Genomic DNA, 27,006 nt, shown 5'->3' on the forward strand with positions numbered 1-27,006 from the left:
TAGGCTTCCCTTCTCCACTCTTACCACCCTCTCTGTTCTTCCCTTCCCTGCTCTAGCACCAGGAGGAACTCTGTGGGCAGGTCTTTATGGTGACTAGCAGGCACTTGACCAATTATGTAGGGCAAATGTGTATTTCTTCTCTAACCCACCCCTAGGCCAGTACTCTCATGACTGATGGGTGTCTCTGTCTATAGGTAAACCTCCTGCCGCCCAAAGGTATGCAAACAGGCTCTTTAGGGTATAAAATGGGTGATATTAAAGCCAGGTGACAATTGTAGTCTTAAATTTCCATTTTCACTATACCATGTACACATGGGATATTTCTAGGCTATTTGATGAGTTCTTTTGATCTTTTCATCTATTTTCACACCAATAGTACTTTGCCTTAATCATTATATCTTTTTAAAATAAATCTTATGTCTTCATATCAGATAGGTTTTGATTAAAACATCATCTCCAGTTTTCTATTAGGATTTCCTTTTGATTATTCCTGGCCCTTTGCATTTCCATATAGACTTAATTCTTTGAACTTTTAATATTTACTTCTAATATAAAGGACTTCTTTTTAGAATACTTTTTAAGCCAATTTTTGCTGATGTAAAGAATTGACTCAACATATTAATTTTATATACAGTGCCCTTCTTATTACCTTTTGAGTTCACAAAGTAGATAATCGTATCATCTACAAATGAGTTTTATTTATTTCCTGTCTCTAATCTTTTATTTATCTTACTACAGTGTCCAATTCTAGTACAATGTTAAATACAAGTTATCATAGTGAAAACTGTTCCATATGTGTGATCTCTAAAAATAATTTTTTCAACATTTTATATTAAGTATTTCCTATTCATTTTTGTATAGATACTTTTAATCAGTTAAAGAAGGGTCTTTCCAATCCTAATTTGCAAGTTTTTAAGTGTCATGAATAATTGAATTTTACCCATTGATTTTTCTACATCTATTAAGATAAATTGGTTTTTTCCTCTCTTTTAGTCAGTCAATATGGTTAATTATTTAAACTGATTTTCTTATATTAAAATAACCTTGAACTCCTGGTAAAAACAACTTGGCCAGTTTAGCTTTACCATTTTTACACATTATGGATTCAGATTGTTCATGCTTTGTTTAGGATATGTGCATTTACTTTCCTGAGTGAGTTTAGATAGGGATTTTCTTTTACATACCTGCATTGGGTCAAGGTTTGACATGAAACATACCAAGCCACATAGAACTCCTTGAGGAGGAGTCCCCATTATTCTGTTCTGTAGAAGGGTTGTATAGGTTGAAGTGTTTTTAGAGTTGAACATTGATTTAAGTTACCTGTCAACAAAACAGACCTGGTATTGCCTTTATGGGAAGATTTTTTTTGACTACTGATTCATTTGCTTTAATGTTCATGTAGCTTTTCATTTTTTTTCCCCTTTGAGTCAGTTTTCTTCACTTCAATTATTCTGGAAATTTACTTATTGTTATCAGTAACTAGATTTATTGCTTGCTAAGTTTTCATGATTTTCCTCATTTTTTTATTTCCTTAACTCATTTTACTCATGTCCATAATCACATTTCTAAAATTGTTAATGTGTACATTTACTATATTTTTTCTCTACTAATCTTGACAGAGCTTTGTAATCCTTTAAGAACAAGATTTGGGGTCTGTGTCCTCTCTATTGATATTTGCTGTTATTTCACTAATTTGCATTTGTATAAATTCATGTCTGTATGTTTCTTTTCTTATACTTTCTTTTGGAGAACCTGCCCAAGCATCTCTGTTCTGAAACTATGCCTTACAAGAACTAATTAATAATGAATGAAAGAAATGATCAATTAGAAAGTGCTAGACACCTCTGGATTCCAGTCTTGGCTCTATCTTATTAGCTAGCTGGGATATCTTGGTTCATTAGCTAATGACCTTGTTCATGTATTTTAAGAGAGATGAAAACAAAAATTCACAAGTAAATTGAATATTTTGGGTGACATGTTTTGTGCAGAATCTGTATAACCATTGCTTCTTTTATGTGACTAGTAAACTCCAACAAATGTAGCCCTAGATTACATTAGTTTTGTTAGCAACCATATTGCAATGTCCACTAAGATTGAAATTACTGGTAAGTAAACTTGACTTTTCCTACCATATTATTGTGAAATGGAATGTTCCCCTATTTAGTTCATGTTCACTTGATCAACTATAAAAACTTTGTCCCTATTGTACTTCATAAGTCATTATAAACAAAATACTGCATAGGAATAAAATGTTCTTTTATATAATAACTTAGAATTAGTGCTTTGTAAGTTTAATTAGAAAACAAATCAAGATAATATTATGACAAGGATATGTAAGATTGAGATATTATGTTTAAACTTGAGTCCTCATAGTTGACCTAATTTTTCATAGTAGACATTACCATAACTATGGGCAATAAAAGAGTTCTTGGATTGTTTATTTATTTGGGGGAGTTTAGGTGTACAATATACTGATTTGACAATTATATACATTACAAAATGCTCACCATGACAAGTATATCTACCTTCTGTCACCATACAAAGTTATTACAATATTACTGACATTATTACCTATGCTGTACTTTCCAGCCCTGTGACTTATTTATTTATAATAGAAAGTTTGTACCTCTTTATCCCCTTCACTTATTTTGGCTGTTTCCACCCCCTTGGAGCCCTGACACCTTCCTCTATGGTGATCACTAGTTTGTTCTTTATACTTATAAATCTATTTCTGATTTTTGTTTTTGTTCATTTGTTTTGTGTTTTAGATTCCACATAAAAGTGAAATCATATAGTATTTGACTTTCTCTGACTTATTTCACTTAACATAATACCCTCTAGGTCCATTTATGTTGTCCCAAATGGCAAAATTTTATTCTTTTTTTATGGCTGAGTGATATCCTATTGTATGTGCCACTCTTTTTTATCCATTCATCTCTAGATGGACATTTAGGTTGCTTCTATATCTAGGCTATTGTAAATAATACTGCAATAAACATAGCAGTGCTCTATTTTTTCAAATTGGTGATTTTTTCCTTGGGTAAATTCCCAGAAGTGGAAGGAATGGCCAGGTTGTATGGTATTTCTATCTTTAGGTTTTTGAGAAACTTCCATATTGCTTCCCATAGTGGCTACACCAATTTACAATCCCACCAGCAGTGTATGAGGGTTCCCTTTTCTCCGTATCCTTGCCAACTCTTGTAATTTCTTCTCTTGTTGATAGTCACTTTGACTGGTATGAAGTAATAATCTCATTGTGGTTTTGATTTGCATTTCCCTGATGATTAGTGAGGTTAAGCATCTTCTTATGTGTCTGTTGGCCATCAGTATGTCTTCTATGGGAAAATGTTCATTCACATCCTCTGTACACTTTTCAGTTGACTTTAGTGTTTTTTGGTGTTGAATTGTATGACTTTATATATTTTGGATACTAGACACTTATCAGGTACTTATGAGATATTATTATTTGAAAATATATTCTTCCATACAATAGGTTGGCTTTTTGCTTTGTTGATAATTTTGTGTAAAACCTACTTTTAGTTTAACATAGTCCCATTTGTTTAGCTTTGCTTCTGTTTCCCTTCCTTAGGGAGACATATCCAGAAAAAAAAATCACTAGTGCTTATGTTCAAGAGGGTAATGCCTATGTTTTCTTCTAGGAGTTTTATGATTTCAGGTCTTATATTTAGGTCTTTAATATATTTTGAGTTTATTTTTATGTATGGCATAATACAGTGATACAGTTTCACTTTTTTGCATGTAGCTGTCCAGTTATCCCAACATCATTTATTGAAGAGACTGACTTTTCCTCATTGTATACATTTCCCGCCTTTGTCATGTATCAATTGACCATATATGCATGGGTTTATTTCTGGCACTCTATTCTCTTCTATTGATCTATGTAACTGCTCTTGTGTCAATACCATACTATTTTAATTACTGTTGCTTTGTAGTATGGTCCAAAGCCAGGGAGCATGATACCCCCCAAGTGTTTTTCTTCCCTTCTCATGGTTATTTTAGATATTTGGAGTATTTTTTGGTTCCACACATATTTTAGGATTACTTGTTCTATTTCTGTGAAAAATGCCACTGGTACTTTGATATGGTTTGCATTGAACCTGTAGATTGCTCTGGGGAGTGCATTCATTTTAATAATACCAATTCTTCCTATCCATGAGCATGGAATTCTTTACATTTATTTGTGTATTCCTCAGTTTCTTTCATCAAAGTCTTATAATTTTCAGAGTATAGGTGTTTTTGGCTAGATTTATTTATTCCTGGGTATTTTATTATTTTTGGTGTTATTACAAATGAGATTGATTTCTTAATTTCTTCCTGTTAGTTCATTATTTGTATATAGAAACATGACAGATTTCTGTATATTGATTTTATACCCTGCAACTTTACTGAGATCATTAAGTCTAGTATCTTATCATTTTTGGTGGAGTTTTTAGGGTTTTCTATATACAGTACCATGTTATCTGCAAATAGTGATAGTTTTTCATTCTTACTAATTTGGATGACCTTTATTTATTCTTGTCTGATTGCTACAGCTAGGACTTCCAGGACTATGTTGAATAAAAGTGAAAGTATGTTTCCTTGTCTTACAGGAATAACTTTCAGTTTTTTGCCAACGGATATGATGTGAGCTGTGGGTTTATCATATGTATCCTTTTTTATGTTGAGATATGCTCCCTTTTTATCCTCTTTGTTGAAAGTTTTTATCATGAATGATGCTGACCTTTATCAAAAGCTTTTCAACATCTATTGAGATGATCACATGTGATTTTATTCTTCCTTTTGTTAATGTATGTATATCACATATATATACAAGTGTTGAACCATCTTTGCATACATTGAATAAATCCTGGTAGTGGTGAATGATCTCATTGATGTGTTTTTTTACTTTGGTCTGCTAATATTTTATTGAGGATTTTTACATCTATGTTCATCAGAGATACTGGTCTGTAATTTACTTTTTGGTAGTGTCTGTGTCTAGTTTGGGTATCAGATTGATGCTGGCCTTGTAGAATGAATTTGGAAGCTTTCCTTCCTCCTCATTTTTTTTGACTGCTTTAAGAAGGATAACTAATACCTTTTTAAATGCTTGGTAGAATCACCTGTGAAGACATCTGGTACTGAACTTTCATTTTTAGGAGATTTTTGACAACTGATTCTTTTTTTTTTAACTAAAGTACCATTGATATACAATCTTATGATGGTTTCACATACACAACAGAGTGGTTCAACATTCACTCATATTATCAAGTCCTCACCCCATCCATTGTGGTCACTATCTATCAACATAGTTAGATGTTATAAAGCCATTAATTGTATTCTACATGCTGTACTACCATCCCAGTGACCTACCTATACTGTGATTGCGAATTATAGTGCCCTTTAATATCCTTCTCCCTCCCCATCCACCCTTCCCTTTCCCTGCCCTTGGGTAACCACTAGACCCTTCTTGGTGTCTCCAAGTCTACTGCTTTTTTTGTTCCTCTGTTTTGCTTTTTTTTATACTCCACAAATGAGTGAAATCATTTGGTATTTCTTTCTCCATCTGATTTATTTCACAGAGCATAATACCCTCTAGATCAGCCATGGTGTTGCAAATGGTAGAATTTCTTTTCTTTTTATGGCTGAATAATATTCCATTGTGTAAATGCACTACATTTTCTTTATGCATTCATCTATTGATGGAAATTTAGGTTGCTTCCATATCTTGGCTATTGTAAATAGTGCAGTGATAAACATAGGGGTGCATATGTCTTTTTGAATCAGGCATCTTGTTTTCTTCAGGTAAATTCATAGGAGTGGAATTCCTGGGTCAAATTGTATGTCTATTATTAGTTTTTTGAGGAACCTTCATATTGCTTTTCACAGCATTTAAACCAATTTACATTCCTACCAACAAAGTAGGAGAGTTCCCTTTTCTCTGCATCCTCACCAGCATTTGTTGTTTCTTGTCTTTTGGATAGTAGCCATCCTAGGTATGAGGTGATATCTCAATGTGGTTTTAATTTGCATTTCCCTGATGATTGGTGATGGAGAGCATCTTTCCATATGCCTATTGGGCATCCGTATTTATTCTGTGGAGATGTGTCTGTTCAGGTCCTCTGCCCATTTTTTAATCGAGTTATTTGTCTTTTGTGTGTTGATGCATATTAGTTTTTTTTATATTTTGGATGTTACTCTTATCAGATAAATCATTGATGAGTATATTCTAAGATACTGTAGGATGTCTTTTTGTTCTGCTGATGGTGTCCTTTGCTGTACAGAAGCTTTTTAGTTTGATGTAGTCCTATTTGTTCATTTTTGCTATTGTTTCCCTTGCCTGAGGATACATATTCAGGAAAAGGGTGATGTTTATATTCAAGAGATTTTTGCTTTTGCTTTTTTCTAAGAGTTTTATGGTTTCATGACTTACATTCAGGTCTTTGATTCACTTCAAGTTTACTTTTGTGTATGGAGTTAGACAATAAACCAATTTCATTCTCTTACATGTAGCTGTCCAATTTTGCTAACACCAGTTGTTGAAGAAGCTGTCTTTTCCCCATTGTATATTCATTGATCCTTCATCATATTTTAACTGGCCATATATGCTTGGGTTTATATCTGGGCTCTCTATGCTGTTTCATTGATCTGTGGGTCTGTTCTTGTGCCATTACCAAATTGTTTTGATTACTGTGGCTTTGTAGTCGAGCTTGAAGTTGGGTAGCATAATCCCCCCCACCTTTGTTGTTCTCTTTCTCAGGATTTCTTTGGCTATTCAGGATATTTTGTGGTTCCATATGAATTTTGGAACTATTTATTCTAGTTCACTGAATAATACTGTTGGTATGTTGATAGGGATTGCACTGAATCTGTAGACAGGTTGCTTTAGGCAGAATGGCCATTTTGACAATATTAAGTCTCCCTATTCATGAGTGCAGGAGGTATTTCCATTTATTGATGTCTTCTTTAATTAGTAAAAAATTAGTAGTCTTGTTTTTTCAGAGTATAGGTCTTTCACCTCCTTGGTTAGGCATATTCCTAGGTATTTTATCCTTTTTGATGCAATTGTAAATGGAGTTATTTTTCTGATTTCTCTTTTTGCTAGTTTATTAGTATATAGGAATGTGACAGATCTCTGCATATTAATTTTGTATCTTGCAACTTTTCTGAATTAAGTTATTAGTTCTAAGAGTTTTTTGGTGGAGTCTTTAGGGTTTTATATGTATAATATCATGTCATCTGCAAATAGTGACAGTTTAACTACTTCCTTACCAATTTGGATGCCTTTGTATCTCTTTTTGTTTGATTGTTGTAGCTAGGACCTCCAGTAATTTGCTTAATAAAAGTGTTGAGAGTGGTAATACCTGTCTTGTACCCAATCTTAGAGGAAAAGATTTCAACATTTTGCTGTTAAGTATGATGTTGGCTGTGGATTTATCATACATGGACTTTATTATGTTGAGGTACATACCCTCTGTACAGATTTTGTTAAGAGTTTTTATCATGAATGTTGTTGAATTTTTTCAAATGCTTTTTTAGCATCTATTGAGATGACTGATTCACTTTTGTTACTAGTAATTGGTCTACTCAGATTTTGTATTTCTTATTTTTTGTCCTTTGGATAGTAGCCATTCTGACTCATACAAGTTGATATCTCATTGTAGTTTTGATATATATTTCCCTGATGTTTAGTGATGCTGAGTGTCTTTTCATGTGTATGTTGACTACCTGTATGTGTTCTTTGGGAAGTTGTCTGTTGAAGTTCTTTGCCCATTTTTAAGTGCATTCTTCTTACTTGTTGTTGAACTGTATTGTTTTTTTAAATATTAACCCCTTATTAGATATATCATTTGCAGATATATTCTCCCATTCAGTAAGTTGCCTTTTCATTTAGTTGATGTTTTAGTTTTCTGTAAAGAAGTTCTAATCTGAAATAGTAGTTTGCTGTAGTTTGGTTTATTTTTGTTTCTATTTCTCTTGCCTGAGAGATATATCCAGAATAAAGTCACTAATGTCCATGTCCAACAGTTTACTATATATGTTTTCTATTAGGAGTTTTATGATTTCAGGTGTTATATTTAGGTCCTCAATCATTTTGAGTTTATTTTTGTGTGTGATATAAGACAGTGGTCTTGTTTTTTTTGTTTGTTTGTTTGCATGTAGCTGTCTAGGTTTCTTAACACCACTTATTGAAGAGACTGTATTTTCCCCATTGCATATTCTTGCTTCCTTTTCATATATTAACTAACATAAGAGCACAGGTTTATTTCTAGCATCTCTATCTGTTCCACTGATCTATGCATCCATTTTTGCACCAGTTCCATACTGTTTTGCTTACTATAGCTTTGTAGTATAGCTTAAAATCAGGGTGTCTGATACCTCCAGCTTCCTCTTTCCCAATATTGATTTGGCTATTCAGGGTCTTCTGGAGTTTCATGAAAATTTTAGGATTATTTGCCCTAGTTCTGTACCATTGAGACTTTGATAGAGATTGCATTGAATCTGTATATTGCTTAGGACAGTATAGCCATTTTAACAATATTAATTCTTCCTATCCATAAGCATGGAATATCTTTCAATTTATTTGTGTTCTTTTCAACTTATTTCATTAGGTCTTACAGTTTTCAGAATATAACCTTCTTGGTTAAGTTTTATTCCTAAATATTTTATTCTTTTGTATATTTTGTATATTTTGTTATTTGATGTAATTATAGTAAACAGAATTGCTCCCTTAAAATCTCTTTCTTTAAGATTTCTGCTGACAAAGCAGCTGATACTCTTATGGGGTTTCCCTTGTATGTAACTTGTTGCTTTTCATATTCTCTCTTTATCTTTAATCTTTGGCATTTTAACTACGATGCATCTTGTTGCAGACTTCCTTGGATTCATCTTGTTTGGGGCTCTCTGTATTTCCTTGACCCACATGTCTCTCTTCTTCCCGAGGTTAGGGAAGTTTTCAGCTATTGCTTCTTCAAGTTAATTTTCCACCCTTTTCTCTCTCTCCTTCTTCTGGGATTCCTATAATGTGAATGTTAGTGTGTTTGATGTTGTCCTAAAGGTCATTTAATTTATCTTCATTGTTAACTTTTAAAAAAAACTTTGCTGTCCAGCATGAGTGCTTTCCATTACTCTGTCTGGTAAACTGCTGATATGTTCTTTTGCATCCTTTAATCTGTTGATTCCCTCTAGTGTATTTTTCATTTCATTTATTTCAGTTTTCATTGGTTATTTTTCGCACTTTCTGTCTTTTTGCTGAAGTTCTCCCTGAGAACTTCATTCACTCTTCCCTTAAGTCTACTGCATATCTCTATAACCATTACTTTGAACTCTATCAGATAGACTGTTAAACTCTGTTTCATTTAGTTATTTTTCTGAAGATGTATTGTTCTTTTGTTTGGGGCATATTCCTTTGCCTCCTCATTGTTTTCTATGTTTGTTTCTATGAATAGGTGAAACAGCTACCTCTCTCAGTCTTGAAGGGGTGACCTTGTATAGGAACAACCGGTGGGTAGACTGTGTGGCTGGCAGTTTTGGCTGGCTGGCTGGCTGGAAGCCAGGTGAGCAGCAGCTAGGGTTTCTCAGTGTGCACCATGGTAGGGGTGTCCTGGCAGGAAGGCCAGAGGCAGAGTGGTGTGTGCCAGGAGAGTTCCACTGTGCATCAGTCTGGGAATGCCATGGTTTGCCAGCCATTTTTGGCTTTGTTTTTTAATAACTGTATTTCCTTATTTTCCCCTAATAGTTAATTTGATTTATTCTAGGCAGCAATTCTTCTCTGATACTACTCCATTACCAAGTCATTCTTGGTGAGATCTGAGTTATGGTCTAAAATGCAATCACAGTTTATTTTTCCTATTTACTTTTATGGCCATGCCATTCTCCACATATATAATATCTTCTTAATAAATCGATTTAATCCAAAACTTATATTGGACAAACTTAAGGATATGGGAGAGGGTTTAAACTTTGCTTCTGAATATTTTGAGAAATGGGAGCAAAGAAATCATAACTACATTAATGTTGTTAAAGGGAGAGTGGATAATGTTTATTAGTGAGTTTAGAATTTTTTTTAACTAAGATTGAAATCATCTTTCACCTGTCACATAAATCTCAACTCAAGAGTCATTTCTGAACAACCTAATGAAAGCTTTGTTGCTGTTGTTAAGTAGGTAGCATTAATCACAAAGTATTTGTTGAGCTCCTTTTGTGTGATAACAACTACCCTGTCCTATAAATCTTAAACATCCATCTCCTTCAAACCCATCGCTTCAATCTGGGATTGGAAGGTAGAATTGAAAGTCAAGCAAGCATGACAAAGAAGTTCCAGAGATTACTTTTAGAAGCCAGATGCTATTTTGTCAGCAGACTCATATTGTGCATATTAAACTGGGCTATAGGTATTCTTGGCAACCACATAAGAGAATTTAAAAGCTTCTCTAAGCTAGAAAAAGAAAGCATAATGTTGTAGAAATAAGCATTATTTTGTAAAGAACAAATCACCTAAGATTAATTTCATAATGCTCAGAGACAGAATTTCAAGCCTTAATGGTAATGAGGGAACAGCAGACAGGCCAAGCAGAATCTCAGGGAACTTTACAGACACGAAGAGAATTGCTTTTGGAAGCTGCTCTAACTATTTCAGACCACTAGGGTAACCTTCAGTAAATTACTATTTCAATGTTCCAATAGTACTTCGTTTACTAAAGTAGTAAATTATTCCTGACTCTGAAATACTCAAACTGTTTGTGACTAACTGTGCCTGTAACAAACCACAGGACGCTTTGTCCTCTAGCTCTTTCCATTCCTGCTTATTTTTATTCTTAAACAAATGCCCTAAAACCAAACATTAACATTTGCCAAACATCCTGAAAATGATAATGCTGCCAAGTACAGCCCTGTGGGTGCCTCACTTAATGCTTTTTGACTATCTAGAATGAGGGGGGAAATTCAACACTTGATTTTGCCAGTGTACTAAATATTCACAGATGAGGAAAAAATATTTTCAAGGAATTGAAATTAAGGAGTTTCACTGAAGAATTCATATTAAGATTGTGGAAAAATTTTAAATGGGCAGTATAAAAATGTGTTAGGTTTCTCTAAGCATCTACTTTTAACACACACACTTATATTCAATTATGTATTTCTCATCATTCCAAAGATGAACTATAGTCAATAAAAAATGTTTCTTAGGATAAAACATACTCTGCTCAACTGGCTACTGTACTTTGAGTTTTATTACAATCAGGTAGACCTCTATGTTAGCAAAGAATATCTCACATGAGAGCATTTTTATTATTTGGGGTTAGGTTCCTAAAAATAGGAATGGCATGTGATATCTTCATTATAATAGAATATGCATAGCACATCTCCCTTCTGTTATAAGTGGTCTTACAACCAAGTGACTTGGAAAATGTTTGAAAATTGGTTATATAAATATTTAGGAAAAGCTAATAGCATCTCATAAATATTTTTTCAACTTAGGAATTAACACTAAAAAAGTGGAGGAGGAATTATATACCCACAGCCTTCCAGTCATGGATGTAAATGGAATTCAGTATCTAAGCAGATGCACTAGTTGCTTGATACACTATTTCTGTCAGATTCTGGCAATGTTTCTGATTCAAATAGCAATTGCTGGTATAGAATTTAGCCTCAACTACTTAGAAAAGTGGCTCTATTGAATTTACAAACAAGGTCCTACAATTTTCTATTTCCTTAGCAAGATATTAAATCAACCAAGCTAAGCATGTCATCATGACTATAATTTACGTGATGTGACATGACAGTTAAGATGTACTGTGGTAATTTGTGAAAACTGCTGGTGTTATTGCAGTGTCAAAAACTTATATGGTTCAGTTATTAAGGCAAATTGTTTCATTCATACTGAGATATCTGACAGTAAGCCACCAAGGACCTCCACATTACATTAAAAAATGTCTTCCATATTCAAACAATTTGCACACCCTGTTACCAAAATTTTGTTCACTGAATGGAAATTGATGTACATGGAAGCACAGCTTTTTGATGTGGAAATTATCTATGGGGGAATATGAAGTGCTTTATTGTGGGTGGTTATAAGAAACAGTTCAGCCAGAATAAGGTAAGTTATCTTTGGGAACCAAGAACTATGAACAGGATGTCCAGATTCTTTGATGCTATTTAATATCCCATGTGCTTGCTTACCTTCTGTCAGTATGATTGTCAGCCAACAGAAAGAAAAAGCATATAACCAAAGAAGAAATGATGGAAAATACGGTAAAGAGTATTCTACTATAAACCATCCTTAAATAAATTTCACCATGATAAGAAAAATAAGACCTCTGCAACTCATCCAATGTAGACCTAAGTCTCTTTTCTGAAGTCCTCAGAGCAGTTAAAAAAAATACAGCTAATTATTATTGAATTTTTTTGGCAATTTTAAGCTGTAGACCTTCAAGTCTTTTGCGCTATTTTATTCTTATTTGGGAATGCAGGGGATTTCTAAATAGAGTAGGGTAGAATGACTTCTTGTTTTAAGGAGTCTTGCAAATAGAAGTTTAATTAGATATTTATTATAGCTGTAGAATTTTATATAACATACACTATCTCTTTTAAAATACATATTCATTGAAAACATGTTTTATTCATTTATACATGTTTCATGATAGCATTTAGAAGCTTGTTAAAATAAGAGACTGTCCATGAGTTACATTTTTTTCAACCAGCTAAAACCACCAGTTCCCATTCACTGAGTAGCATATGACATACTAGGTTTTTCTATCTCAATGCTCACATGCTGTGTAAGAGACTTGGTAACTATAAATATGTTTTTATTTGTTTAGTCAATGAAGATTTTAAAAAATGTAATCCTATATTCTTATAGGTTAAAACTGGGCATAAGGAGTATCACTTTGCTAAGGGATTTTCCTGTGACTGTCACAGTTTCTGGTGTGATCAGGTAATTTAACTATCATCTGACAAAGTATTAACTCTCACAGAACAAGCAAGTATTCACTCTTAGAATTACTTACCAAAACTTGTTTCCAACACATTATTATGCAAAATTTAAAAAAAAGACAAAAGCCAAGGTACTGATCTAGACAGAGTTAATCTACAATAGAAAAAAATAAAAAAGAGTGCCTGCATTTCTGAGGCTGCTACACTTGTTTTTCTGTGTATGTTTTTATACAAGTGTGAGTGGGTTTTAAAACAAACGTGCTTTCAGTCTGGCACTTGTAGGACAGTTGTCTTTCTAAGCTCCAAGAACATGCTGTTTATATAAGTGGCAAGCATTAAATTAGTTATGTAATAAATTTCATTTCCAATAAACATGCATACAAGGTAGAAAAAGTAGCTCTCTTGAATACCAGTTTTGAAATGAAATAGAAACAAAAGAGGAAAACTTCAGTAAGTGTCTCACCATAGGCAACTTGAGTGAACAGCTATTTCAAGTAAACACAACACAGTTTCTTCTAGGATCTATAATTTGTTTTGCAAAATTATCCTACAGCTTTTATTAATTTATTCATTCATTCAGAAAGTTTACACAGAACACCAACTGTGTAAAGCTGTGTACAAGGGATACCACAGCCCACTAGCTTCTTGTATACATACCTCTTCCATGGGGCGTGGGAGAAATGTTCAGTTCAGTCTGACATAGTTGGTTCTGGCAATCCAATACAGTATCTTTCTTTAAATAAATACTAAATAAAACCTTTTTTCTATTGAGCAGTTAGCATAGCAAGAATCTAGCACTGTACAGATTTACCTTGTTTCCCAGATAGGGAGCTGGCGCGCTCCAATAATAGCTCTGTCGCAGGGCTGGGGGGGCCTCTGCCCTACTGATGCTGATCTGCCGAGGTGGGTCTAAGCCATCCTGCTGGGGAGCCACCTGAATGCTGCCGGAGATGTCAGTCAGATACCAGCCACTCATGTCTTGTATCTTAAAGAAAACACACAATCAACACTACACTTAGGAAAACAAAAAAACACATCCCACTTCTTTACTTTTATATTCCTTGTAATGTCCATTCTTTTTGGAAATTAAAAAAAAATGATGAAAATTCACAAAAATATGAGAGTTGTGAATATCAAGTGTACTTATTATAGATTATCATTGTTTTGTTTTCTTGATGGTTCTAGGAGCTTGGATGATATTATATAATAATATGTTTTTACTGATCCAGTGCTTTTTAAAATACAGGTGCTTTTTAAAATACAGGCCTACCTCATCTTATTGCACTTTGCTTTGTTGTACTTCACAGATATTGCATTTTTTAAGAATTGAAGATTTGTGACCACACCGCATCAAGCAGGTCTATTGGTACCATTTGTCCAACAGCATTTGCTTACTTAATGTCTCTGTGTCACACTGTGGTAATTCTTGCAATATTTCAAACTTTTTTATTATTGTTGCATGTGTTATGGGTCTGTGATCAGTGATTGTAACTTGCTGGAAGCTCAGATGATGATTAGAATTTTTTAACAATAACACACTTTTTAATTAAGATATACACATTGATTTTTAGACATAATGCTATTGCATACTTAATAGATATCATACAGAGTAAACTAAGTTTTATATGTACTAGGAAACCAAAAAATTCATTAGACTCACTTTACTGTAATATTTGCTTTATGGTGGTGGTCTGAAACTAAACCACAATATCTCCAAGGTATGTTCACAATTATGATTCCATACACCTCTTCCTTAAAAGTAGAAATTCAAAGTCATACAATGGTTATAATGTATAAATTATCAAATAGTTGGACTTTGAATTTCATGTTTTTCACTCTACTAGTAATTTCCTGTTGCTTATGGAAAAATATGTTTCAGAAGGTGTTACATATGTATTTGTAAAGCACAGGAAGAAAAGAAATAAAATATGCAAGTGTCTGAAAGATGGCTTTTCATTTAGTGTTTCCTCCCAGCCCACCTATTTAAATTTCAACTTTGAGGCTTACGGGCATTGGAATTCACCAGCCTGTTGCTTTGGCCACAGCCGTAATACTGTGCTTGCTCCATCCCATGGGGTCAGAAGTGATGTAGACTCATAGCCTAGATCCTTGGCCCAGAAAAGGAAAGAGCCTTAAAAGAGGAATTAGTAGATATGTGATAATTTACTTTTCAATCTTTATGCTCCAGCCAGACATGAGCATACAGCTATAATTCTAATTTGAACTGTCCTACCTAGTCAGGACAAAACACTGAATACTGAGGTACGGCTACAGGGGGCCCACTAAGATATGTGTGAGCTGCTTGGTGGTGTTGGTGACAGGGAGCAGAGTGGTAATGGTGATATTAGGTGGATAAAACATATTTTTTAAAAATTTCTTCATGTAGAAGTCATATATTTATACATGTCTCAAAGCTGTAGAATTGCTGGAACTGCCCTGATCAGACGAGAAGAAGAGACCAGGTAGAAACGTATTTGCTAGCTAGACAATAAGATAATGATAACACAACTGACCTTTGAATAATGGAGGGTTGGAGTTGGGGCATCAACCTCCCCCTCCATAATGCAGTAAAAAAATCCATGTGTAACTTTTGATTCTTCAAAAACTTAATTACTAACACCCTACTGTTGACCAGCAACCTTATTAATAATATAAACAGTCAGTTAACACATATTTGTATATTGTAATATTATATCCTGTATGCTTGCAATAAAGCAAGCTAGAGAAAAGAAAATTTTTTCTTCAAATTTTCAAATTGTTGCATATCTCTAAAATCCAGGATATTTACTGAAAAAAATTTAAAAACATGTATTAGTGAACCTCCACAGTTCAAACCTGTGTTGTTCAAGGGTCAGCTATATATTATGTCCTTCTCTTCCCTTCCTAATACCACCCTTCAGGCATTCTAAGACAGCCCAGTGAGATTCAGAAGTTCTTTCCAGAAGACTTACTGAAATACAAGTATCAGTGGACCTAGATTCAGAAGGCCAAAGGTGAATGCTACTCTGTAACTCTGCTAACCATGGCAATTGTATATTTATGGAGCAACCGAGAGGGTGGGTGGGGTGGGACTCTGCAAACAAAAGGAGCAACATAGACTAGATGCCCATTTGCTGTGGGTTCTACACAATCTGCTCCAAAAGCAATACATTTGAAAAAGTATGTGTAGATTCAAATTGAGATATGAGAGTACAACCACAAACTATTAATAATATTTCAGACTTGACTTAAAAACACCACCAGCAGAGAAAAATATCTGATAGTTGTGTTAAGGGTTAGTTAACCACCTGATCAAAGTTGAAAGGAAAGCGTGTTTGGAAGATCACTTACTGAAACAGTGATCTTTGTAGAACACAGCTCTGATCATATCCTGAACCTTCTAAAATCCTTAAATGACTCTTCAAGTAATAATCCAACTTCTTAGCATACTCATCTCTCTATGTATAGTTTCTCATTCCCCATCTAGGCTTCTCTTTCTCCAGTCTATTTCCTGACACTCAACACTTAAGAGCTGCCATGTGGGTTATTTGAAATTCCTGGAAATTCTCGTTTTCCTCTCACACCTCTTCTATAAGGAGAAAAAACACTGTCTGCAGATTTGAAAAGGCAGTGGGGAGTGTAGTGGACAGTGCAGGTAGGAAGGTAAACATGTTCATGTTCATGTTTATATTAGAGGAAGAAGATCTCAGTAACTACTAGGTAAGTAATAATTTGAAATTTTTCAGATCAATTAAGAATGAAGGTATTGTTCAAATGTAGTGTCCCTTTTTAACAATGAAAGGGCCCATGCAACATCAAATAGTAACTAAAGGCTGGTGGGTAATATGTATTGAGTGTACCGATAATAGAGTAATTTTTCTTAACTTGTATTACCAAAAATGTTGCTGAATCAAGTATGAAATTCTTCGTATCATAATTTTATGCTTTCTCTCTTGAATCATCTGTCCTTGAGGCTATACCAACATTAATTCCATTACCGCATCCCATACTGATCATGAACACTATAAAGGCTGGTGTTCACTTACTCTAACGTTGCAACACATTGTTACGATTGCCACACACTGATACTAATAAAAGCTTAAAGGCTTTGATCAAAGATACACCAAGAGCATTTGAGAGAAGATTCCATCACTTCATGATAACCCTGAGCAAAAGCTCACTACAGGGATTTTTAAAAAATTTTTTATTATAAAAGAACTGTAACAATAGCAAGAAGACCTGTGAAGCAGCACAGAAAATACAAAGTCTATTGCTTACATTGCCGTAGGTCCAGTAGGAACTCTGACATCTGTTTGAAACCCCTGAGCAGAAACATTCATCACAACCTTTGTGATTATCCTCTTGCAAATTGAAGTAGCCGGGTCTGCAGCGACTGCAGTCTCCTCCTTCAACGTTCTCCTGTAAATAGAAAGGTGTGTTAGCAACAGAGGTGCCCTTCGTACTTAAGAATTATCTCTATTTCTATGTAAGGAAAACATAAACTGTCTATTCTCCATTTTACCTCTAAACAGTATTCAAAGTAAATTGATATTTTAAAAAGTCTGCTCAAAACTTCTTATGAAGCTATATCTTTTCTAACTACACTGATGAGAAAGAATATTGGATACTAATCTACTATAGCAAAAATTTTAATTTTGAGCTTCATGTATGTCAAGAGTGTGAGGTAGAAGTCATGACCCATACGGCAGTATGACTGAAATGAGGTCAGTTTGGTTTACCGTTCTGTGTTTTTGAGCTACTTTCTGTTAGGACACATGATATGTGATAAATTTAAAAGATATTAAACTAATATATGGATATATAATAGGACATTGATATTATACAGATGGTAAAATACCTTTCAAATTACCTATTAAAGTGCATACATTTGAAGCAAGGATAAGAACCTGACAGGTAGAGAAACTGAATCAAATAACTATAGTATTTCCCTGGGTAGACTAAGTAGAAAAAGATGAAAGTTTCCCCAGGTTAATTTTCATAGTGTTTCCTACACATGGGTATAGCCAGTTAATCATATGGTAATATTATGGGGAAAAGTGATTCTCATTTGAAGACTGCTCTCTAGATTGTTTTTATTAATCCTAGTCCTAATATACTGGAAAATTACTTGTTTATAGGTGCATCTATAATGTGGACTCAGGCGAGGGAAACACAATGAAAAAACTGAGGATGGTGTAACCTCTAAATTTAAAGAATGGTCAATAATCTTGATTAATACTTCTAAATTAAGGTTCTTTGCTTTCCAGGAAATATATTCTCAATATCCCTACACACGCATTTCCTCCACATTTTCCCTCTGATTTCCTTTATTACCTCAATTCTGAAGCTTTCCTTTATTCTCTAGAGAACTAACCTTTCTCAACTGTGTTCCCATAGCTCTTTATCTACTGCTCTACTATGTAACTGCAAAGAAAGCATAGGTGTATCTTCTAAGATTGTTTTCTACAGTTATATACCATAATTTATGCAGAGGTAGAAACCCTGCTCTGCTTATCTTTATAATACCAGAAAATGGCAGGATTCCTGGTATAACATTAAGAAAGAACTTAATAAAATATTTTATTAAATTTAAATGAATCTCTTGGTGGTCATGTCTGTCATGCAAAGGGCTATGCACATAGTAGATATTTAATTAAAATATTTTTGAATGAACCAAGATTGGGCAGAAGATAGAGATGATAAAATCCAAAAACGTAAAAGAAAAAGAGAGGAGAACAGCATGAAAGAATAGATATTTATAAGAATAAACAACTAGAGGTGGAGCCAAGATGGCAGTGTGAGTAGAGCAGTGGAAATCTCCTCCCAAAACCACATATATCTATGAAAATATAACAAAGACAACTCTTCCTAGAATAAAGACCAGAGGACACAGGACAACATCCAGACCACATCCACACCAGCGAGAACCCAGCGCCTGGTGAAAGGGGTAAGATACAAGCCCCGGCCCTGCAGGACCTGAGCGTCCCTCCCCCCTGCTCCCGGCGGGAGAAGAGTAGGCAGAGCGGGAGGGAGACGGAGCCCAGGACTGCCGAACACCCAGCCCCAGCCATCCGGGCCAGAGCGCAGACACAGTGCGTGCGCAGGGCCCTGGATACTAGGGAAATAGGGCAGCAAGAACGGTGAGACGGTACCGGAGGCCTGACACTGGAGGACACAAGAAAAGCGAGCGGACATTTTTTTTTTTTTTTTTTTGCTGTTTTGTTTTGGTGAGTGCTTTTTGGAAGTCTTAAAGGGATAGGGATCCCAATAAAAGGGAAACAGGGCAGCAAGACTGGTGAGCAGATGCATGAGGCTGGCGCCGGAGAATAAAGAAAAACGAGCAACCATTATTTATTTATTTATTTATTAAAATTTTTTCTTTTTTTTCTTTTTTTTTTTTCTTTGTGGTTGTTGTTTTGTTTTGGTGGGTGGTTTTTGGAAGTCTTAAAGGGGAAGGGCGGGACACTTAATCCAGAGGTAGGGAATCCGGGGATCTCGGGCACTCTAATACCCTGGACTGCAGGGAGCATGGAGGCCCCTTAGGGAGATAAATAGCCTCCGGGCCGCTACCCCTCCAAATCGACACCACCACTTTGGAGCAGCTGCCTGAGCCAGGCCACACCCACAGCAACAGCGGAGACAAACTCCATAGCAGCCGGGCAGAAAGCAGAAGCCCTGTCTGCACAAGCTACCCAGCACAAGCCACTAGAGGTCGCTGTTCTCCCAGGAGAGGAGGGCCACAAACCAACAAGAAGGGAAGTTCTTCCAGCCGTCACTCGTTCCAGCTCTACAAACTATTCCTATCACCATGAAAAGGCAAAACTACAGGCAGACAAAGATCACACAGACAACACCAGAGAAGGAGACAGACCTAACCAGTCTTCCTGACAAAGAATTCAAAATAAAAATCATAAACATGCTGACAGAGATGCAGAGAAATACGCAAGAGAAATGGGATGAAGTCCAGAGGGAGATCACAGATGCCAGAAAGGAGATCACAGAAATGAAACAAACTCTGGAAGGGTTTATAAGCAGAATGGATAGGATGCAAGAGGCCATTGATGGAACTGAAACCAGAGAATAGGAACGCATAGAAGCTGACATAGAGAGAGATAAAAGGATCTCCAGGAATGAAACAATATTAAGAGAACTGTGTGACCAATCCAAAAGGAACAATATCCACATTATAGGGGTACCAGAAGAAGAAGAGAGAGGAAAAGTGATGGAAAGTATCTTGGAAGAAATAATTGCTGAAAACTTCCCCAAACTGGGGGAGGAAATAATCGAACAGACCATGGAAATACACAGAACCCCCAACTGAAAGGATCCAAGGAGGACAACACCAAGACACATAATACTTAAAATGGCAAAGATCAAGGACAAGGAAAGAGTTTTAAAGGCAGCTAGAGAGAAGAAGTTCACCTATAAAGGAAAATCCATCAGGCTAACATCAGACTTCTCGACAGAAACCCTACAGGCCAGAAGAGAATGGCATGATATATTTAATGCAATGAAACAGAAGGGCCTTGAACCAAGGAAACGGTATCCAGCACGACTATGATTTAAATATGCTGGTGGGATTAAACAATTCCAAGACAAGCAAAAGCTGAGGGAATTTGCTTCCCACAAACCACCTTTACAGGACATCTTACAGGGACTGCTCTAGATTTGAGCACTCCTAGAAAGAGCACAGAACAAAACACCCAACATATGAAGAATGGAGGAGGAGGAATAAGAAGGGAGAGAAGAAAAGAATCTCCAGACAGTGTATATAACAGCTCAATAAGCGAGCTAAGTTAGGCTGTAAGATACTAAACAGGCTAACCTTGAACCTTTGGTAACCACGAATTTAAAGCCTGCAATGGCAATAAGTACATATCTATCAATAGTCACCCTAAATGTTAATGGACTGAATGCACCAATCAAAAGACACAGAGTAATAGAATGGATAAAAAGCAACATCCATCCATATGCTGCTTGCAAGAGACTCACCTCAAACCCAAAGACACGTACAGACTAAAAGTCAAGGGATGGAAAAACATATTTCAGGCAAACAACAGCGAGAAGAAAGCAGGGGTTGTAGTACTAATATCAGACAAAATAGATGTCAAAACAAAGAAAGTAACAAGAGATAAAGAAGGACACTACATAATGATAAAGGGCTCAGTCCAACAAGAGGATATAACTATTCTAAATATATATGCACCCAACACAGGAGCACCAGCATATGTGAAACAAATACTAACAGAACTAAAGGGGGAAATAGACTGCAATGCATTCATTCTAGGAGACATCAACACACCGCTCACCCCAAAGGATAGATCCACCGGGCAGAAAATAAGTAAGGACACGGAAGTACTGAACAACACAGTATAGCAGATGGACCTAATAGACATCTACAGAACTCTACATCCCAAAGCAACAGGATACACATTCTTCTCAAGTGCACATGGAACATTCTCCAGAATAGACCACAAACAAGGCCACAAAAAGAGCCTCAGTAAACTCCAAAAGATTGAAATCCTACCAACCAACTTTTCAGACCACAAAGGCATAAAACTAGAAATAAACTGTACAAAGAAAGCAAAAAGGCTCACAAACACATGGAGGCTTAACAACACGCTCCTAAATAATCAATGGATCAATGACCAAATCAAAATGGAGATCCAGCAATATATGGAAAAAAATGACAGCAACAACACTAAGCTCCAACTTCTGTGGGACACAGCAAAAGCAGTCTTAAGAGGAAAGTATATAGCAATCCAAGCATATTTTAAAAAGGAAGAACAAGCCCAAATGAATGGTCTAACGTCACAATTATCGAAATTGGAAAAAGAAAAACAAATGAGGCCTAAGGTCAGCAGAAGGAGGGACATAATAAAGATCAGAGAAGAAATAAATAAAATTGAGAAGAATAAAACAATAGCAAAAATCAGTGAAACCAAGAGCCGGTTCTTCGAGAAAATAAACAAAATAGAAAAGCCTCTAGCAAGACTTATTAAGAGGAAAAGAGAGTCAACACAAATCAACAGTATCAGAAATGAGAAAGGAAAAATCACAACGGAACCCACAGAAATACAAAGAATTATTAGAGACTACTATGAAAACCTATATGCTCACAAGCTGGGAAACCTAGGAGAAATGGACAACTTCCTAGAAAAATACAACCTTCCAAGACTGACCCAGAAAGAAACAGAAAATCTAAACAGACCAATTTACCAGCAATGAAATTGAAGCGCTAATCAAAAAATTACCAAAGAACAAAACCCCCGGCCAGATGGATTTACCTCGGAATTTTATCAGACATACAGGGAAGATATAATACCCATCCTCCTTAAAGATTTCCAAAAAATAGAGGAGGAGGGGATACTCCCAAACTCATTCTATGAAGCTAACATCACCCTAATACCAAAACCAGGCAAAGACACCACCAAAAAAGAAAACTACAGACCAATATCCCTGATGAACGTAGATGCAAAAATACTCAACAAAATATTAGCAAACCGAATTCAAAAATATATCAAAAGGATCATACACCATGACCAAGTAGGATTCATCCCAGGGATGCAAGGATGGTACAACATTCGAAAGTCCATCAACATCATCCACCACATCAACAAAAAGAAAGACAAAAACCACATGATCATCTCCACAGATGCTGAAAAAGCATTTGACAAAGTTCAACATCCATTCATGATAAAAACTCTCAGCAAAATGGGAATAGAGGACAAGTACCTCAACATAATAAAGGCCATATATGATAAACCCACAGCCAACATTATATTGAACAGCGAGAAGCTGAAAGCATTTCCTCTGAGATTGGGAACTACACAGGGATGCCCACTCTCCCCACTGTTATTTAACATAGTACTGGAGGTCCTAGCCACGGCAATCAGACAAAACAAAAAAATACAAGGAATCCAGATTGGTAAAGAAGAAGTTAAACTGTCACTATTTGCAGATGACATGATACTGTACATAAAAAACCTAAAGACTCCACCCCAAAACTACTAGAACTGATATCGGAATACAGCAAAGTTGCAGGATACAAAATCAACACACAGAAATCTTTGGCTTTCCTATACACTAACAATGAACCAACAGAAAGAGAAATCAGGAAAACAACTCCATTCACAATTGCATCAAAAAGAATAAAATACCTAGGAATAAACCTAACCAAAGAAGTGAAAGACCTATACCCTGAAAACTACAAGTCACTCTTAAGAGAAATTAAAGGGGACACTAACAGATGGAAACTCAGCCCATGCTCGTGGCTAGGAAGAATTAATATCGTCAAAATAGCCATCCTGCCCAAAGCAATATACAGATTTGATGCAATCCCTATGAAACTACCAGCAACATTCTTCAATGAACTGGAACAAATAATTCAAAAATTCATATGGAAACACCAAAGACCCCGAATAGTCAAAGCAATCCTGAGAAAGAAGAATAAAGTAGGGGGGAATCTCACTCCCCAACTTCAAGCTCTACTATAAAGCCATAGTAATCAAGACAATTAGGTACTGGCACAAGAACAGAGCCACAGACCAATGGAACAGACTAGAGAATCCAGACATTAACCCAGACATATATGGTCAATTAATATTTGATAAAGGAGCCATGGACATACAATGGCGAAATGACAGTCTCTTCAACAGATGGTGCTGGCAAAACTGGACAGCTACATGTAGGAGAATGAAACTGGACCATCGTCTAACCCCATATACAAAAGTAAACTCAAAATGGATCAAAGACCTGAATGTAAGTCATGAAACCATTAAACTCTTGGAAGAAAACATAGGCACGAACCTCTTAGACATAAACATGAGTGACCTCTTCTTGAACATATCTCCCCGGGCAAGGAAAACAACAGCAAAAATGAACAAGTGGGACTATATTAAGCTGAAAAGCTTCTGTACAGCAAAAGACACCATCAATAGAACAAAAAGGAACCTTACAGTATGGGAGAATATATTTGAAAATGACAGATCCAATAAAGGCTTGACGTCCAGAATATATAAAGAGCTCACATGCCTCAACAAACAAAAAACAAATAACCCAATTAAAAAATGGGCAGAGGAACTGAACAGACAGTTCTCCAAAAAAGAAATACAGATGGCCAACAGACACATGAAAAGATGCTCCACATTGCTAATTATCAGAGAAATGCAAATTAAAACTATAATGAGGTATCACCTCACACCAGTAAGGATGGCTGCCATCCAAAAGACAAACAACAACAAATGTTGGCGAGGCTGTGGAGAAAGGGGAACCCTCCTACGCTGCTGGTGGGAATGTAAATAAGTTCAACCATTGTGGAAAGCAGTATGGAGGTACATCAAAATGCTCAAAACAGACTTACCATTTGACCCAGGAGTTGCACTCCTAGGAATTTACCCTAAGAATGCAGCAATCAAGTTTGAGAAAGACCAATGCCCCCCTATGTTTATCGCAGCACTATTTACAGTAGCCAAGAATTGGAAGCAACCTAAATGTCCATCGATAGATAAATGGATAAAGAAGTTGTCGTACATATACACAATGGAATACTACACAGCCATAAGAAAAGGGCAAATCCTACCATTTGCAGCAACATGGATGGAGCTGGAGGGTATTATGCTTAGTGAAACAAGCCAAGCAGAGAAAGAGAAATACCAAATGATTTCACTCATCTGTGAATATAAGAACAAAGGAAAAACTGAAGGAACAAAACAGCAGCAGAATCACAGAACTCAAGAATGGACTAACAGAGGATCAAAGCCTAATTTGGCTACCGCGAAAATGAACTAAGATATGATATGAAAAAGAACTTCCAACATCAGCACTCTCTGGAAGAGTCATACCAGAAGATGATCATCAAAAAACCCCAACAAAAATCCACGCACTGCTACAGGTGTAGATGCACTCATCCCACCAGTTCCTGGACTTGCCATGGGAATGAAGAAGGAGATATCTAAGCTGGCCTGTGCATACAGTAAAACAACAAATTTGACTAGATCTATACTGTTGGAACTCAACCAAGAATTAGGAGAAGTGCAAATTGTAGCACTCCAAAATCTTACAACTACAGACTATTTACTGTTAAAAGAACATATGGGATGTGAACATTCCCCAGGAATGGGTTGTTTTAATTTGTCTGATTTCTCTCAGACTGTTCAAGTTCAGTTGGACAATATCCACCATATCATAGATAATTTTCACAAATGCCTAAGGTGCCTAACTGGCTTTCTTGGTTTCACTGGAGATGGCTGGTAATTACAGGTATGCTTTGGTTATGTAACTATACTCCTATTATGGTAATGTGTGTGGCGCAATTTAATTAGTAGTTTAAAACCTATACATGCTGAAGTTACTCTACAAGAAGATATGTCAAAGAAATAATCAATCTTCCCATGTTTTCTTCTGCCTGCTACTTCTATAGCTTTTCTTCTTCCTTCCTAATTACAACCCTTAAATAGAATTCGTGCCTCATATCAAATTCACCGAGTATCATAATTCTTCCAAGTGGTAAGGATACCTCAAGGCAAATGCTGGGCATAGAAGCCACAGGGCATAAATATGCAAAGAAGTAAAAAGCTAACCTTTTCAAACAATATGGCTTCTCTCTCACTTACCAACTTTACATCTCCCTGTATGGCCCCGGAAGATGACTGGTTAGGCAGAGATGGGTAAGATTCCTCAAGGGAGGAACAACCTAAGACAGGCACAGTCGTAGGGGGGCCATCAGGTGAAAAATTGGGGATCAACAGAGGTGAGGCTTAGAACCTCACCCCACCTGTTCTGAGAGAAATGTTCTGCATACGTGGATGTTTTCTTCCCCTTGTCTAGCTTGGATTAACACATAGTCTACAGGCACACACCTGATCATCTACATTTGCTCTCTTACAACACTAAACTATGTTTTCTACCTTTATCTTGTATCTACCTACCACTTCAGCATTTTATTAAAAATAATAATAATAAAGAGAGAAATGTGGTATCCACATATAAATCAAGTATAAAAATCAAATGAATATTCATATTTGAACTGACTGTTTATAGTTCATAATGCATGAGCAAAACTGAAAATTTCTGTGATGACTGCCCTTGTACTGTTCACCATGTAACTTATACACTATGTAAGAATTTGTTCTCCATGTAAGAACTTGTTCGTTATGCTTCAGAAGATTGGAGACTGACGAAAATTAGGCTTGGGGTGGATTAATGATTGTGCATTGAGCATTGACTCCCCTATACAGAATTTTATTGTTGTTAACAACCATTTGATAAATAAATATGAGAGATGCCCTCACACACCCACAAAAAAAAGACAAGACACCCAAGAACTTCTTCTCTTGAATGCTATCATGCCATTGGAAGGACACATTAAAAAGTTGGCCACTGAAAGCTAGGAAGAGAGTTCTCAGCAGCCACCAAATCTGCTGGTCCCTTGACCTTGGACTTCCTAGCCTCCAAAACTGTCAGAAATAAGTTTCTGTTGTTTAAAAAAAAAAAATGGATACACTTTTGAAATGTCATAGTGAGGCATATGTTAAGTATTAAATTCTAAATTTGGAAAATGAAAAAATTTAGGCTAGAAATAGATAGTGTACCAAATTGTGCCTATAGAGATTTGACTACATAGACATTGAGAAACATTGTGCAATTGTTTCATTTTTGTTATGTCTTGGGGAAGTAAAGAAAGAGCCAAAATCCTGCAGATTGCCTTGAAGAAGAGAGTAGAAGGAGAGCTATATATACCTTGGCTTCATGGCAGAAGCAAATTTGAGAAGCATGGTTAGAACTGGTATTAGGAAAATCTTATAAGAGGTCAACAAAATCTAATAAGAAAAAATGAGAGAAAAAATATCTATGTTAATATTGGGTCTAATGCAATAAGAAACTAATGTATAGAGGTCATGATGTGGAATCTAAACTTTAGAGATGATCTTGAGTAATTTTCTTGAACTAGATATGCTTCCTTACATGGCATTGAAAATTTTCCCTGTTTTTAAAAATTACCTTGTATTTCCAACCTTTGCTTGGAAGTATAGCTCAAAAGAACATGTCTTATGAGTAAAATTTAAAAGCTCTCATCATAAGAAAAAAAAAATGTTG

General features: G+C 35.7%; 1 protein-coding gene across 3 annotated transcripts in view; it reads right to left on the minus strand.

Annotated features, from left to right (window-relative positions):
- LAMA2 (laminin subunit alpha 2) overlaps positions 1 to 27,006 on the minus strand; it is a 631,935-nt gene that overhangs the window by 323,167 nt on the left and 281,762 nt on the right. For all 3 annotated transcript variants that reach the window (XM_057489270.1, XM_057489268.1, XM_057489269.1), the window contains 2 exons: positions 17,188 to 17,328; positions 13,742 to 13,915 (listed from right to left, as the gene is read on the minus strand). In XM_057489270.1, the coding sequence (XP_057345253.1) occupies positions 13,742 to 13,915; positions 17,188 to 17,328 (315 nt within the window). The remainder of the gene's footprint in view (positions 1 to 13,741; positions 13,916 to 17,187; positions 17,329 to 27,006) is intronic.

Source organism: Manis pentadactyla, chromosome 12, assembly GCF_030020395.1.
Source record: "Manis pentadactyla isolate mManPen7 chromosome 12, mManPen7.hap1, whole genome shotgun sequence".
Lineage (NCBI taxonomy): Eukaryota > Metazoa > Chordata > Mammalia > Pholidota > Manidae > Manis > Manis pentadactyla.